Here is an 11,821-nt window from a genome sequence, read left to right as displayed (position 1 = left end):
GAATATTTATACTGTAATTTTATAGGAGGAATTTAGAGGGCTTAATTTTATTAACCTGATGTATCCTATTAGTAATAGAGGAAAACCTGTTAGAAGTCCTACATTGCTTCCTCCTTAAGTGACACTGCAGAAATATATAGGAGAAGTGGCTGACAAAGTAGCACGGTTTTCTATTTCTCCCTTCAGTGCATCCATAAATCTATAATTATTCATTCTGTGAAATGTGAAGGTATATAACCCAAAGCAATAAATAAGAAAAAAAGCAGAGATATGCTGTAAGATGGAAAGTGTTTCCCTGTCTTTCATCAAAAATTTGAAAACTAAATATAGTTTGGGGCAGAAAAAATAAAAGTCAAATGCAATGTTGTCTCTTGACTCTCTTTTATATTTTTGGGAATCTTTCAGTTAGTTCAGGAGACCTAAAGAAACAGTTACAATGAAAATACCAGAAATTTACTGTCTTAAACATGTATGCAGTACATGTATATGCGTCAGGAGAAAGAAAACTGAGAAGGTATTAACTAAAACTCTGTGGCAAGATTTTTGCCAGGGTATTTGTCTCAGTGACATTATAATAGCTTACACATATGACAGCCTGGCTTTTGGTGTAGCTGTTCTGTGTTTAATAATATATATGTATGTTTTGAAAGAGATTGTATATTTAACTAGCACATTGAAAACTAAGGCATTCAAGACACAGCTTCCTAATGATTTTACAAGTAAAAGCATTTCCATAAATGAAACAGCAAGAGTAAAAATTGCTCCAGAAGGTACAAAAATTATCTCAGCATCATGTAAATATGTGCCCCAGGAATTAACTAAATGGTGGTAAATTCTAGAAGAGACAGTATTTTTAAACCTTACAAGACTCTATAGTGTCTTTTTCAAGAGAAGCCAGAACATCAAGCACTACTAATTTTGTGACCTATTAAAGATGCATACGTTTCATCATTTTTAGTACCTTTAATCTACTGTATTATCTTGTGGTGTCCATGGGAAAATCATGATGTTAGTCATGTCGGTGACCTGTAAGTTTTGTATGAGTGCAAGGCAGCACAGTGCTGATAGCTTAATAATTCTTAGCAGACTTTTCCAGTTATTTTTAATGTATATCTATGTCACTATGTCATCTTTTTTTTTTTTTTTTTTGTACAGCTGAGTTACTCTTTGAACCACATAAATCGAAAGTTAATAACGGAATCTAAAACATCCATCAACAGTAGAATTGTGGTGGTTGGTGCATCTGATGTTGGAATCTCATTTCTAGAAACGCTTGTTTTTTGGTAAGTTTCTAATTTTATTTCCTTTACTGAGAAGAGTACATTACCTTTTGTTTGAAGGGGTTTGCTTCCTCCATTTAAAAATCATCTCAGGCTGCCTTTTTAGCCAAAAAAAAAAAAAAAGTGTACACATGTGCTTTGAGTCTGTATCCAAGTAGTAGCTGTTAAAGTTCTGAGCCTGTAATTTGAAGATGTAGAGAGGTTGGTGTCTCCACCCCAACTAACTCTGGAATTCAAAAGTGCTTGCAAGGATGCTTGTAGATCCTCAAAACAAAGGCCTACCAAAAATGCGAATTCCACATACTTACAATCGCTTTGACCACTGCTCTTATACAAAATCACTGTAGGTAGAGATTAAGTCCATAGCCCTTCACATGTGCTACAAAGCACTATTGATTGTTAAAGCTAGTTCTGCCTATTGGAACCACAAATCACTGTCTGAACCCCTCCATTCTCCTACCTTATGGTGCTGTTTCCAGAGCTGTGCAGGATGCCTAACATGAGCTTGTTGAGATGTACCCTCATGGTACCTACCGCCTGTAAGGAGAAGTAGCATACCTCTGATTCTGATGAGGCATTTGTTTTGGGGAGTGCTTGGGAACTGGAAAATTGCTATTTCTGGCCCCTCTGCCATTTTTACTGTAGGCCCTGGAGTGAGCGTGGGAAAGGTCTAGCAGAGGGCACTGCACTCTGGCAGTTACAAGCCTGCCTTGTGGCCCAACAGAAGGACAGGCTGTCAGCAAACATTAAAGAATTTTTTACCAGTAAAACTGGAAATAGGCTCTGTTTACCTCAGGTTATCCAAACTGGAGTAAATAAACTATAAACTGGTTAAGAAGGGGGATAAATGTATGCAACTGTTTTTATACCTTCCTCTCTCTAAGCCAGAGCCAGCTGTGGACACAGTCTGTTTTACAGACTTTCCAAAATTAGGAACGGGGACCCTCTCTCTGCTATCTCACTGCTTACACCTTCTATGCCAGTACCCCATCCATACCAATTTTATGGGGTTATCAGAAAGTTAGTCTGTGTGAGAACATAAAATGCAAATTCTGAACGTGATCATGACAATTAAGTGCTCATTACAAAAACTAGTGGAGTTTGGCATCTCTATGGTGGGCAGAGAATGGAAAATTTTGCCTACTTTTTCAGTTAAGCCAGAAGTTGGTCCTTCTACAACCATCAATGACATCCCAAATTAAAATATCATTATAGCAAGAGAAGTTGTTGCAGTGCTTTATGAATGTTGTTAAATTACTAGAACAGTGAAGAAAAAACATCTGCTTCTTACTCTCTTTTCTTGGCTCCTGACTTTTAATGTAGAACATCCTCTATCCACCTTAGGGTAAGAGCACTTTCCTCTCATCTTCCTGTTCTCAGCACTTTTAGGCATTTAGTCCTACTCAAAGTTCAGTTGAAAACGTATTTTAGTGCTATTAGCTGCTTTCTCATTATTCATCCTGCGCTGCTTATTTCTATGCTTTCGGTACAAAATACTGTGAGGGGAAAAGAAAGCTATTTGTGCACCAACCAGTCTGTCCTCCTTAGCCAGAAGCTGTCTACCTGTAGTGAACAGGACATACAGATAGCATTGGTGTTGCAGGGAAATCATTTATACCTCTGAGACACCTCAGCCAGAAGTTTTATTTAAACTATATTCTAGGAAAGAGTTTGTGCAGAACATGTCCTTCTTGTACATAGGAGAGCACTTGTCTTCAGCACTGCACAAATGGAGTGCTCCTGCTTAGGAGAAATTGAGTATTGCTTGGAGAATGCAGAAAACAAGCTGTACTTAGTGCAAAATGTCACAGAATTTATATTAACATATGTACAAGTTTAAGAAAGATTTTTTTTTAATTTTCTCAGCAGCAGCAGTTAAAGAAAGTCTCCTGATCAATGTGAAGGCCTTTTAATACAATCTAGTTTGATTTACTCATAATTTTCTAATACTCTGTGCAAAGGCTACATGCGCTAAAAATAGCTAGATTGAATCAATTTGTAAGCCCCTAATCCTTAAAAAGAGGAAGTAGTTTTCTCCTCATTATTCTTCATACTTAATTATTTTACATTATCAGTCACCATGGAAACACACAAATGTAATTCACTTACCTACCTAACAATTATTAGAACTACATTTTACAAGTGTTTTCAACCTGTTTGAGACTGAAGAAATATATTTTTCAGTGGACAGAGAAATAACAATGAGAACAGTGTCTCCTCCCTCGAGCATGCGGAAGGCTGCCTCTTGCTCCACCGCGCTGTGCCAGCGGCACCGCAGCTCTCTGCCAACATGCCCAAGGCAGAGCGTGGTGGGGCAGGGTGCCAGGGAGCAGCCATGGGTACCGCATCCTATCCGCTGGAACGGAGAGTGAGCTTTGAAACGCTGCTGCAAAGGAGGGGTGGATGCTGGGAACCAGCGCCTTACAAACTGCTGCTGCAGTCCTTCGCTCTGGTTCGTTATTGAGAGTTTCTTGGACCAGGTCATCACAGAGGTCAGAGCGCTGGTGTGCCCAAATCAGTGGTGGTTGTTTCAAAGGGCAGTGCAAAAATGCTGCAGGTGAGTATATGGAATGACCTGCCAGTAGGGGAAACTTCTTCCTAGTGCCGGCGTACCATGAGCCCTGGAGTACCACCTCCATTGTGCTTAATCTAATGCCAGGTCAGTGAAGGTGATCTCATTGGGCATGTTGTTTCACCATCCAAATAAATAGCTTCTGCTGATTTTCTTTTCTTGAGTGCAGTCACATTCGGATCTGTTCCGAGCTATAGTGCTGCGTTTTTCCAGGACACGTAAGAATTTTTTATCCGAGGGACAGGCAGACGTTGGAGGAGGCAGCGCTGGGCAGTGGTGCAGCTGTGGGCTTGGCTGTGCAGCTGCCAGCAGGTACAGGTGTGAACATGGGCACCCTGAGGGCCCGGTCAGCATGCAAGGAGCTGCAGCAAGCTACGCAGCAGCTCCGAGGTGCTGCAGAAGGGGGGCAGCGAGTTGCATCATAAATTGCTTCAGTAATTAACTTCCCTGCAGGAGCATGGCAAGCAGGCAAGAAATTGTGATTCCCACAATTCCTGCATGAGGCTTCTCCTGGGCAGTGCAATTATGCGCTTCCCCTTGCACAAAGCTGGGACTTAGGTCGCTCTAGCACTAGGACGGGGCATACACAAATTGCAGCAGCATCAGACCGCATGTTAAAGCAATGTAAATTCTGAGGGATGGCCAGTCCTAAAGGAGAAGTAGCAACTGAACAAATATTCCCCTTGTGAGAAAGCAGTTCAGCCTAGCAACGCGGAGGCTCTGCCTCTATTGTTCCCCACCCTCCAAACTGTCATTGCAACCAGCACTGCTGCCTCCCCTTTGTTGTGGATGTGGGGAGAAAACTGTTTCAGCATCAGACTGAATCAAGCCAAAGAAATCCGAAGCGTGGTTAGGCTGAAACTGCAAGGTGTTTTTAGTTTCGTTTGAGTGACTTGGTGTTAAAAAAAAAAAATCAAGAAAAAGTTGTAACAGATCCTCCATGTGACCTTCACTTAAGCTTGCAGTGCTGAGTCACTACCATTGACAAATTATCATGAATGAAGACCCTAAAAAAGAGTCTGATTTAAGAAATTTTAAAAAGTTACATTTTTGTTGTCTGCACAGAGATAAAGCATACATATACTTAATTTATAAATGAGAAAGCTGTTTTAAGCATTCAGCTTGCAAATGTTAAATGAAAATTGGATCTGAAAATGATTTGAGCACAAAAAACCTATTTTCATGAATAGAGAATATCAGTAGCTATGAATATGGGAACAGGGGTAATGGGTTGAGTTCAGAGTTCTGAAAATACCAATTCTTGGAGGTGACCTTCAGCAGAAGAAAGAGCAACTGCAGATAAATAATAGATTTTAAACACTGTGAACACCTAGAAATTGAAGTACCAAGCTGAATAGATCTCCGTTAAATCATTCTTCCCCTACATGTAGTTCCTGAAGAATGTCAGCTATAGCACATTTTAATCTCTTTCTATTCCCAAGTACTGAAATGATTTAAAAATAAGCTCATTGTTAAATACTAATTTATCAGGAGAGCAGAGTGTTTTGTTTTTTTTTGTTTGCTTTTATGAGTTAAGAATGATGCTCATAGCAGCAGAGTTAGGCCAGAAAAACATACAGTTCAAAAAATAGCATTTGTACTTAATTCGGTGGATGATTCACAGAACAGCATGTTAACTAGTACGCTCTGGGGACAGGTGATTGAAGTTTGGCTGCAAGAATGCAAAAACCTTGCTCACAGCAGTATCTTGTCATTGGTTCCAGTGTAGTGAACCAATTAGCTTCTTATCCACCTCTGCATATAGCTGTGGAAAGCGTTATTGTCTTCTAATTATAGGGAAAACCCTTTTTAATCCATGATTTCGAAAACCTTTTTAATCCAACCTCTGGTGTAAACAATGCCTTATTCTCTGAGGATGGTGCAAATATACATAATTACTACACAAAATAGCAATAAATGAATGGCAGCTAAGACCACATTTTGTATGAAAAGGTTGTGAAATACATTTCTCTTTCCATTTGGATGCTTTAAAATGGTTATTGCATTAAAAAGTGAACATATTAAAGTATTTTTTTTGTCAAAGTCATGAATTTTTCTCTTAAAATAGAGTTAGAATCCAACACAGTCAGTCTGCCTGCAGGACAGCTTCTCCCTTCCTGAGTTAAAGGTGTCTGAGATGAACATAGAAATGGCTGGGGATTTTAAAGCACACTTTCTGACAGAACAACTACAACTGCCGTTATCTGGCAGCACAGTATTATACAATATCCTGCACATCTGTCCTGTTTGGCAATAGTTAGCATAATGCTTGCTGTTTAATTAGGCTTTTTATCTTTGCATTTGTCTGAGAACATCTGAAGCCTTCCATGTTGCCTGTCACTAATTAGTTGACTAATTAAATAGTTAGTGCTTACTTGCTGATCACAGAGCTAACATGTAATGAATGGTTTAGTGATCTTCATTGTTTTATACTACCTATCTTTGCCACAAGAATCGGTATACATGTGCTTCCTTTTGACTGCCGTTTTCTCATACCAAGGCAAACCCAGAACAATGTTGTAGTTGACCATGTGTTCACTGTCACCAGGCCCGCATCCTTCAGACATTGTTGCCTTACATCATTTCTGGTGAATAGAGATCAAATTGTGACAGAGATAAATACGACAGGTCGTATCTCGCCTTGTTGTGTAGTCGCTATCACAATGAACGCTGTCAGTGACTGATACCAGACATAAACTGGGAAGAGGACATGGGTCCTCATCATTCCCAGCAGCCGTTTGACTGGCCTCTGCCAAAAAATGGCACTCAATTTGCATCGATGTTTTGTTATCTTGTAGTTTATATTCTTGTTTTAGAGAGCTTTCAATTTTAAGTAAGATTATTTCAACTTCATGTACTTGTCCTTAAAACATACACAAATACTTGTCTCAGCCCAAACTGTTCTTTCGCACTTTCAACTTGTAAGTATTTGCAGATTTTATTTTGTTAATATTTATATGTCGGTAGTCATAACTTCTTTTTGTATATTTAAAGTGATCTTGGAAATAGTAGTTTTCTCATAAAAGGCCTGTTTCAAAATTGATGTGAATCAGAAGAATTTTTATAGAATTATATTTATCAGGCCTTACCTGGTGACCGGGCACGCCATCGGCGCGGCTGTTTCAGCAGCTCTGAACAGAGCTCGGTAACCTGACTACCCGGAGCAGCTCTGGCAGCAATCTGGTCAGTGCAGTTCAAAGCAAATAAAGAAGCATTGCAAGTGCAAACACCACATTTAGGCTTTTCAGTTCTTTGCTGAAGTGATGGAGTAGCTGTACTTCCTGTTCTGTTCATATTTATTTTTCTTTGTTTTGAAGTTTGTTTCCCAGAGCTGCAGCAGAGGTGTTGTAAGTACTGAGTTCTTCAAAGCAGTCTATAACCTGCCTTTGGGTTGGTTTGAAAGCAAACTTCTCAGACTAGTAAAATGGAGAAATAATTAGTTGGCTGATGGTTATGTTGTGATTCTGCCCTCCAGCGATTGATGTAGATTAGATTCCTGTTGGTCTATATTTACTCTAACATGCAGTGTAAGGGTTGTGGCAAGCGAACATCACAAATCACAATACAAATGAGGGTAGTTTCTTTTTTTTTTTGAATGTGTGATGAGCTGAAATTTTAAATTTTCTGGATTGCTGTAACTCCTGTCCACATCCCAGGAAGAAGAGCATGAATGCAGTTTACATTGCAATGAGAGTTGGGTGTCCATAAGATATATTCATGAGATGCTGAATCTTTACCATATGCCCTGTAATCTAGATTCCCCGAGTGAAGATTGACTAGGTTCGATGGAGCTCCTCAGTGCTGTATCTTGGTTGCTTCCAGTACCCAAGCACTGTGCTGCCTTTCTGTGTGACCTGTAGCACACTGTGCTGTGCGGTTTGTTTCCCTGGGAGCTGCTAGCATCTTGGCATTAATCAGGCACAATGCTGGTTCCACATTAGCTGCAGGGCACAGGCTGTTTCGGAAGGATGCGCTGTCGGGGAAATGTCACGTTGGCTGGGTAAAGAGATGGGCACTACACGGTGTGCGGTGCTGTACCTCTCAGAGCTGCTTCTCTTTCCCGGATGCAATATCAGCGAGGCAGCTGTGCTCATCAGACTGCCAGGGCTGAAGGTGCTGCGAGACCCAGATTCGCAGCTGCTACATGCAGATGTTTGAGATCAGGAATTTTGGCCCCGCTGAATCCTCTGCCAGCCACGCATGCTCCCGTCCTTCCCAGGCTGCCAGCTTTCTGTCAAGAGAATGTGGTGCTGGGGTGGTGCCTCAGAACATGCAACTTTTGTGAGCATCTTCTCTTTCTGCATGCTCTTGCTATTAGGAGGAGAAATATTGGTACAAATCTCAAGCTCATCAAATTCAAGGGGAGCCTCACTTTTGACATCCATGGGCTTTTCTAGGGTGCATACTTTTTCATCTGGGTGAAAGAAGCATTGCCAAATCTGTATCAACCACTATCAGAGTCAAAATTTTAATCTCCTTTGCAATAACATGCAATAACTTGGGGTAAATAGACAGCCACAAAAAAAAAAAAAAAAGCAACAATTTTGACTTTGATAATTGTCCGATAGTATTACAAATGTCCTGTTAATGAGTTGGAATTTTCATTTTCAGTTATTCACTGAAACATTCACACAGGAGTAGACAAAACAGCAACCTCTCAGCCACTCTGTAGTTTTACTTCCCAGTTTATGGTACCTTTATTTGTGGAAAATGGTGTTGATGTGACCTTGAATCTGCCAGGTGATTAGGTTTAAACAGCTAGAGACTGTAACTACCAGTGTCATCATGAGATATCCCTCATTTTCTGTCTAGAAAAATAATTGCCCTGTTTTGTGCTTTGAACAGGGTGAAATACTGAAACATTTGTGGAATGAAAATTAAAATTTTAGTTCGGAAATGCTCTAGCAAAAGCAATGGCTAGTGGTACTTGGATTTGGTCAAATTCAAAGCCAACATACATTTGGGATGACAGTGCTAATCTTGTAAACTTTGTAGGTAGGGGTGTTCCCGCATAGGTATATGTGTGCGTCAGATTCAGATCTGTGTTTTGTATGGGTCACGGAAACAGCTCTTCAGATTTTCCTGTTCTGTTGTATAGCAATTCATAGTATAAGGTCTTTGCCATGCTTTTTTTAATAAGCAAGATCCTGGAACTACAACAAATCTTGGGTGAATATTGTAGTTTTGTAAAGAGGTTTCTAAGAAACCTGTCATTGGGTTGTCTGACCAGTCAGAATATGGCTCATACTATGCTACAGAAATGCAGTTTGTGCAGTAAATGTGTAAATAAGCAAGTACCTAAGACTCAGTTTTAGGTTGTGTTAATTTCCTCTTAGTTGTTGTAGTCCAGCGTTTGTGTGCTACACACTTTAACCTGTGTGCCCATTCAAAGCCTGGTGTGTACCTTGCAAGTACTGGCAAGACGCAGAGTCAGACAGTAGGAGAAGAGAGCTGAACGAGAGGTGGTTAAGGGATGGGGAAGAGCTTAGTGGTAAAATAGCAAGGGTCAATATGGGTTGAGAAACAAAGTGTGGAGAAGAATTAGTCTAACAAGGGAGGAAAGCCTCAACTGAATTACAGTATAGAGCCAGAATCACTGGAGAAGAATGGCGCAAAAAAGAATAGGGGAAACTGAGTTGACATAGGTGAGGAAAGCAAAAAACAGTTGCTGGGAAATGACAGGTGGATAGAAAGGATAGAAGCAGTGACAGGAAAAGGGTAGCAGGATTGTTTCAGAGAAATGAGTCATGATATGGACAGGAGTTTGACGGAACATGGGAGAAGACATATTTGGTAACATTCAGGGAGTAATCGAGATTAGGGGGTGATTTAAAGCTGCCTAAAAAGGAGAAATTAAAGAAAGAATTGAAAGTACAAAGTACAGAGAGAAAAACACAGTTTGTGTCATCAAGTACCAAGTTTGCAGAGAGAGACCCAATGAAGGAGAGCAGGCAGCTGGGGACAGAGAAATACTCGCAGCATCATTGAAGGCTGTTACTGAAGGGTCAAACTAAAAATAGTTTGGCTTTTTGAAAGGATTCTTGCATAAGATGTCAGAAGTGGTGGTCATGTCTTTCACAGCCTGGGCTTGTAGGCTGCTCTCCTTTGGAATTCAGCATCTGACACAATTAATCAGCAGTACAGCTAGTAGGAAGTTTCAGAAAAAAGCACTGTACTTGATTAAAAAGTACCGCTCCATCCAAATGTAAGTCTTTTTAAGGGTGAACATTGTTTTCATATAAGGAGATAGTTATTGGGACATGACAAAATGTTTTGTTGGGGTTTCTTTTTTTTTAAAAGAAATTTCATCTTGAAATATCTCATAAATTAAAATCAGACCCAAACATTTCCCTCTTAATCTATGTTCTAAACAATTTGAAGAGTATTTTCTGAAATTGAAATGGGTGGTGTATATCACCAATGTTGTGGCCCGTCTTGGAACAGAAACAGTCATGTTCTGGAACGAAGAAGGTGTGAATTTTCCCACTGAAGTAATCAACTGACTTACCTATTGCCCAGGGCCAAAAGTGTCAGTCACATTAAATGTGAGCTACTGACAATCAGATTCACTTATTGTTTTAGTTTTGCTGGTGTTCTTCTTGACACATCTGTCACTGGTCTTTGGAGAAAGAGTTATAAACAAGCAGGAAGAGGAAGAGTCTATAAACAAGCACAGTTTATAGAGCAAATGTATATGTGGAAAACCTCTTTCTTGACTCTTGCATTGAAAGGTGTCCCAGTAAAGACTTTATTGTTATCCCTTCTTTCCTTGAGCAAATTCATTCACAATCGTAACACTTTTTTTGAAGGTTGATCCAATGGAGAAATGGCTTATCTTTGATTACTTGTAATTAGAGATGGATGACTTGTAGATGGATGTCTGTTGGTCAGCAGTTAAGCTAAAGTCCTCTTCTGAGGTTTGTAATTGATGCACTCACTAAGGTTCTTGAGAACAGAGGCTTTTGGTAATTGTTGATGCAAACAATAAACCCTTTCTGCTTTGGTCACTGACTATCTTACCAAAAGCATACTAACTAGGCAGTGTAAGATCAGCTGCAGAGCCTTCATAATACCAGGATGGCATCACATAGCACCATACAGGGAAATGGTTCTGCTGTGTTATTTTCACATATCTTCATACCTGATTCTTACTTGTCTGAGTTCAATGTATCTGTCTGAAGTGTGGGAGGAAGAGGAAAGATAGAGGCTTTTTCAGCTCTGCCTGAGACAGCAATGGGCTTTGTTCGAGTAAACAAAAGCAATTTAGTATAGTGCAGTGTGAAAATGCATTGCTTGTAAAGGTTGCTCCTAAAGTCTATAGTACTAAGCAACATATTCATCACTTAGTAAAAATATGCATATGTGGTGTTTTTTCTTTCACTATTATTATTATTAGCAACCTTTGCTAAGCTGAGCTTTTTTATTTGCAGTTTCGTGTGGAGCTGTAAAATATGTTAGAAAATCTTTTCCTTTTGGAGATGTCAGTTCTCAAAGTCATGTCTTGATGACCTTGCTCTTGAAAAGTGTGGGGTGCTGATCTTCCCCTTTTTAAACAAAAAGAAAAAAAAAAAAGGGTTGCATAAATTGTTGTATTATTTGTGTCAAGGAGAGGTTCTGCCTATACCTTCCTTCTGGGGTGAGACCTGTACCTGGGTACGTGGACTTTCTGTGCCCTAAACAGCAGGGACTCATTTTGCATCACCTCTTTCTCATTCAGGGCTCCTTCTTCCCCACAGAAGTCGTAAGGTTCATTTTTTGTTGCAGAGCAGTGGGGAAATTTCTCTGAATCAGAGTTTCATTAATGCAAGAATTTCTCAACCTAATCATTGGTAGTGCTGAAAACAGACTGTTACCATTTTTAGAATTATCTAGAGCTGCTGTATTTAAATGCACTGCTACATGAAAGTTGAGGATAATTATGACTTTACTTTTGGATAGGTTGGAATGCCAAATATGAAAGTTAAATTGT

The 11,821-nt window shown here is 39.8% G+C and overlaps 1 protein-coding gene across 9 annotated transcripts in view; it reads left to right on the top strand.

Moving 5' to 3' along the window:
- CFAP61 (cilia and flagella associated protein 61) overlaps positions 1–11,821 on the top strand; it is a 111,690-nt gene that overhangs the window by 51,648 nt on the left and 48,221 nt on the right. For all 9 annotated transcript variants that reach the window (XM_080584997.1, XM_080584996.1, XM_080584993.1 and 6 more), the window contains one exon: positions 1,156–1,283. In XM_080584997.1, the coding sequence (XP_080441123.1) occupies positions 1,156–1,283 (128 nt within the window). The remainder of the gene's footprint in view (positions 1–1,155; positions 1,284–11,821) is intronic.

Source organism: Anser brachyrhynchus (assembly GCF_964034855.1).
Source record: "Anser brachyrhynchus genome assembly, chromosome: 3".
NCBI classification, from domain to species: Eukaryota; Metazoa; Chordata; class Aves; order Anseriformes; family Anatidae; genus Anser; species Anser brachyrhynchus.
Note: the sequence above shows the minus strand (reverse complement) of the source record. Positions and strands in the feature narration are given on the sequence as shown.